This window comes from Athene cunicularia (genome assembly GCF_003259725.1).
Source record: "Athene cunicularia isolate RWA chromosome 13 unlocalized genomic scaffold, athCun1 chr13_part1, whole genome shotgun sequence".
Lineage (NCBI taxonomy): Eukaryota > Metazoa > Chordata > Aves > Strigiformes > Strigidae > Athene > Athene cunicularia.
In genome coordinates this window covers 5,956,938-5,961,779 of record NW_020799117.1, presented here as the reverse complement: position 1 = coordinate 5,961,779, position 4,842 = coordinate 5,956,938, and the positions used below count along the sequence as shown (strand labels likewise).

The window sequence follows — 4,842 nt, the reverse complement described above, 5'->3', positions numbered from 1 at the left end:
GCGAGGCCGCGCGCGCCGGGCGCCATTTTAGAGAGTTGGTGCTGCGCGGCCGCGGGCGGCCCGGGACGCGCTCGCCTCCCCGAAACCAGGCTGCTAGCTACCGCCGTTCCGTCAGACACCAGCAGGTTCTGACAGATGCCGCCAGCCGCGCACCTAAGTGATTTTGTGAGCCACAGCTGCTGCATTGGGAGAGTCCGGCTGTCACCTGTGGCTCAAGCACGGTCACACTCCCTTCCAGAAACAGCAGTTCCAGACAAGTCTAACAGGTAGAGCCCCTGTGTCAGTCACATGCAAGCCTGCCAGCACTCTTCCTAACGCCGTGCCAAAGTCTCTCTTTGTACTAATTTTCATTATTCCCTTCTTGTGCACATAGTGTTGATCTGGGATTAAAACCGAGCAAAGCTCTTCCCCCATCAGAAGGGTGAAAACAGGGAGTCGTTCTAATCAAATTGATCTTAATAATCACAAAACACACAAAATCCTGTTAGCCTGTTGTATGCATATAATATCTTGAGACTGAGGACTAAAAGGGCTGAAATGTTTTGAATTTTGATGTCAATATTGTCAGGTTACACATCAGGAACGGAAGAAAAGCTGACTGCAGAAACTGAAAATCACTGACTTTCTTTGGGCATTGCAGTTTCAGTAGCAATGCCAGCTTACACTGATGGTTTCCTGAATTTGAATTTTCACTTTATCAGGAATGCTTTGCTTCTAAGCCTTGTTCAAGATACACATCCTGTATTACCCACAAAATTTAAAAAAAACCCAAAACAGAAAAAAACCCTCCGTGAATTAAATGTTCTTTATGAACGCAAATTTAAATTAGTGTCTTAATAAAAGGTTTGTATGAAGTTAAATAGTTACTTGAACAGTACTTTTTAGACTGTTGCAATTTACACAGTCAAGTATATCTTTTGCAAAACTTGTACAAGTTCATACATGCAAAACAGGTATTCGACATTACCAAAGCCAAGCCTCAAAGATTAGGAATCAGGTTCCCTAAGTGGAAAAGATCACAGACATAACGCTGCAATCTGTAAGAATGTACATAGACTATCTCATTCAATTCAACAGATAAGTTTTAACATCTTTTTAAAGCCCCATGCCGTGTCTACTGTAATCATTCAGCACACCTTGAAGTCAAAAAACACTGAAGCAGGAAGAACACTTTTCCATCTCTTGGTCTTTAAGACTGCAAGTCTGTCTTGATTTGTATTCTTTAGATTTGCAGTTCCCAGCCTTCTCTGCAAGGCAGGGACATTGGTTTTTATGATTTACTTTTCTGTCCAACTGACTGCACAGTGTGTGGTACAGTTTACATGTGATCAACAATCTGAAGTTGTAGGTAGAGGTTATAAAATCTTTGGAAAAAGATGGAAGTGGGGAACAAGCTACTAGTTTTCCACAAGTAGTCTTGCAGGCCTCAGGTTATTTCTTAAAAATACCTGCTTTAAATTGAATTTACAGTGCTTGGTCAAAGGTACTATTTAATAGGTATAATAGGCAGAACAGGTGATTTAGTGCCTGTTCACATCTTATATCTTATGTATGGAATTTTCTTATGGAATTTTCCATTAAAAAAAACCCAAACTTATCAACATATCCAAATCCTTCGAACAATTTGGGGAGGTAATATTGTATTCCCCCCTTACTTTACAGATAAGAAACTGAAAGATTATGGCAAAAGTTCCATTAAGTGTAGGAGCAGTATTTCAGGCAGGAGAACATTTTATTCCCCACCCCTTGCCAAATGCTGTATGTTGTTTTGAATTACATCTATTCACAGCATTATTCCAAATACAGCTGAATAAAATGGAATATTTTACCCTTTGTCAGATTAGATCCCAGGTGCTCAAGATGGGCATCCAGGATACAAATCTGTGAGAAGTTTGGTGTGAGATTTAGAGATGCAGGGAAAGACACGAATCTTATTTTTTTCAGGACAGATTTAATCTTAAACTCTGACTGTGCAGCTCTGAGGAATTTTCACAAAAAATAAAACCGTCCATCATCAGTAACTTATTTCACTATGCAGACACAATTCATCCCCACAGAACTCCAGCTTGAATAATTAATATTTTAGAAAAACCGAGCTCCACTGCTCCAAAAGAATCTCCACTGAGACCCTGGAATACAAGGCTGAAGGTGCAATTACTGCTACATTTGAACTTTGTTTCCATGCTACATCACTGAGATTAATTTCTATGTAAATTCAACTAAAGCCCTTTTGATTTGGTTCCAAAAGACCTGTTCCATAATTCTGTATGGTTGCTATATCCATGAATACTGATGTTTAATAAAGCAAGCTGTGGTTAAATAGAAGGCATTTTTAGCATAGTTAAAAAGTAATTTATAACAGATCTGTGTATTAGTTCACTTGTCCACTTTCTGACATGAAAGCTCTATGAGCAGCACAGTATAGTTCCTTCTGTGACCCAGCACACCTCGGAAGAACAACGAATTGACCAGATCACTGACGAGTGCAGTCAGGCTGCTGCTGAGGTCAACTTTAAGGGAGAAGGAGAAAAGGAATCAAATATAAGCTTACTGCATAAAACTGAAGTAAAATTTCCCAAATATATTAAGAATTTAGAATTCTTCCGATTACAATCCATTTTTTAAAAGGTTTTTCATCTGTGTTGCTTTTATAATTTTGCTTAAATTAAAAAACAGCAACAGATTTTAAAAAATTAATTCAAAGTAACAACCACACATCACTGACACTAATCAACAGCCCTTACGGCACCATAAAAGCAAGTTTACTAAATAAGCATAACCATACTTGTTTTTGCTGTGCTGTCATTGCTGACTGGTTTGGATATGAATCCTACCAAAGCTGCAGACTTCAGAGCGTTGCCATAGCCCAGCGCCAAGTTTTCCGAGGCTTTCTTAGCCAGCGACAAGATAGGAGCAGACCACCTCGCTTCTTCCGTTTTCTCTTTTTCCTCGCTTTTCAACTCAGTCGTATTAGGAATCTGTTTTTTGTCAATAATCTCAAAGTCTTCTTTTATTTCCGCGGCAGGGGCGGTACAACTCTCCCCTTCAGCCATCTTTAACGTGTCATATGACACTAGTCATGAGGAATCGAGCCGGCAGCTCCGTCCTGCCTGCCTGCTGGAAGGCAGGTACTGAGGAGCATCTCAACTGTTTTCAAGCACTTTCACTCATAAAGAGGACTATAAGACAAGCCCTTCCAGAACTGAGAAGTTTGCTTGATGGTCTGAGTAAAAGACTGGGGCGGCGGGGGGGAGGATGAAGAAATAATTTACTTTCACACAAGTTACGAAAGTAACAAAAGCACACTTTAACGATTTAATTGCTGTGTTCCCAAACATGAATTTCCATTAGAAAATTTATAGTATCTTTTGACATCCTAGATTTTTGCAGTTAAGTTTTGACAACTTAAAGAGATCTTCATTATTCTGCCTATAATTGAAGTCATCATAACTTGATTAAAATGGTGGATTAGTATGACAGGTTCACTGCTGTGAAAAGCTCTTTGCTTGCATCACTGACGTTAAAAAAATAACTGTAGTCAGTAAGCTAGTTCATTAATGTGTTTGGGCTGTGTTTGGTAGAAAAGATCTATCATGAAGGGGAACTGAAATTAGTCCAGTATGAAAATTTGACCTTACTGGGTGTCTCAAATATCAATGTAGCCTACCAATGCATGGCTTATTACCCCTTTTTCCATTCTGCAACTGTATGTGCTTGGAATACATCAGTCATTTAGTCATGAGATAGTGGATGCTGTGTATTAGCTTCTTTTGCTACATAGAGAAAAGTGGGTTTTTTTGCTACGAAATGTGAGAAGGAGGAGGGAATGGGAGAGTTGAAGATCAATTTCAGTAGTCTTGCAGCAAAATAAATCTTCAGGTCTGTATCTTACTTGTTGTCCTGCTATAAACTATAAGATTGATTCTGTCTTGGTTTCTCAGACACTGAAAATTTAACAACTTTTGTTTCACAAAGCACAGGGAAGCTCTTATTTTTCTGTTGAGAATTCAGAGATCAGCAGCTTCTTATTCACCCGTGATTCATATGAGCTAAGTATAGGCTTTAAGCTACTTTTGCTAAGAGGTTAGAAATAAGTTTTACTCCATCTTGTGGACTCCAGCAGTATTTGGCTGTTTATAAGGAAGTGGTACCTAACAGCTTTGTCGGTTGCAATCTTTATGACTATACCTCTGTTTGACTTGAGTAAGGCTTGACATTGATTTTCTGCCTTTTACTATCCACCCAATATTGGTGTCAGGGCAATATTGACTAGAAAAGCAAAGCAGAATTTTAAGCATTGAAATAACTTCTCCAATACATCTGAAGAATAGGGCATAAAGGTTTTGTGACTGAGAAAATAAGAGCAAACCAAGACTCCTATTTATAGTATGTTGCTCCCGTAAGGTAATGATGCATCAGACTCCCCTTTACAGTAAAAATATTTACCACATTGTCTCTGATCATCTTTTCTTATGTTACTATTAAAGAAACATTTGAGCATTTTATTTCAGGTATCTGCTGAGATCAAATAGGAAACTTTATACTGTGCATAAGAAATTTGCTAAAATTTTTCCTACACAGCCATATTTAATTATGCTTCATTTATTACCATTTGGTCAAAATGACTTAAATGTTATGAAGTCAGCTATTGAATAAATTAAATGCCATCTTTCCTCACAGTTATTTTAAAGCAAGCAAGAAATCTTGTAACATTGTGAGTCCTAAATTAAAGAGATTTTATTTGTTTACAAAGTTACAAAGTACAAGTTTCTAAGGAGTCATTTGGGGCAGCCAAGGACAATATATAGGATGCAGCTTTAAGCACCTTAAACATCCCCCCCC

General features: G+C 38.4%; 1 protein-coding gene across 2 annotated transcripts in view; it reads right to left on the bottom strand.

The window, feature by feature from the left end:
- RUFY1 (RUN and FYVE domain containing 1) overlaps window positions 1-3,117 on the bottom strand; it is a 15,536-nt gene extending 12,419 nt beyond the window's left edge. Inside the window, exon 1 of one of the 2 annotated variants that reach the window (XM_026858250.1) lies at window positions 2,786-3,117. In XM_026858250.1, coding sequence (XP_026714051.1) covers window positions 2,786-3,053 — 268 coding nt within the window. In that variant the 5' untranslated portion in view covers window positions 3,054-3,117. The remainder of the gene's footprint in view (window positions 1-2,785) is intronic. The other variant, XM_026858251.1, reaches the window with a different exon arrangement.
- Between the last annotated feature and the right edge of the window lie 1,725 nt (window positions 3,118-4,842).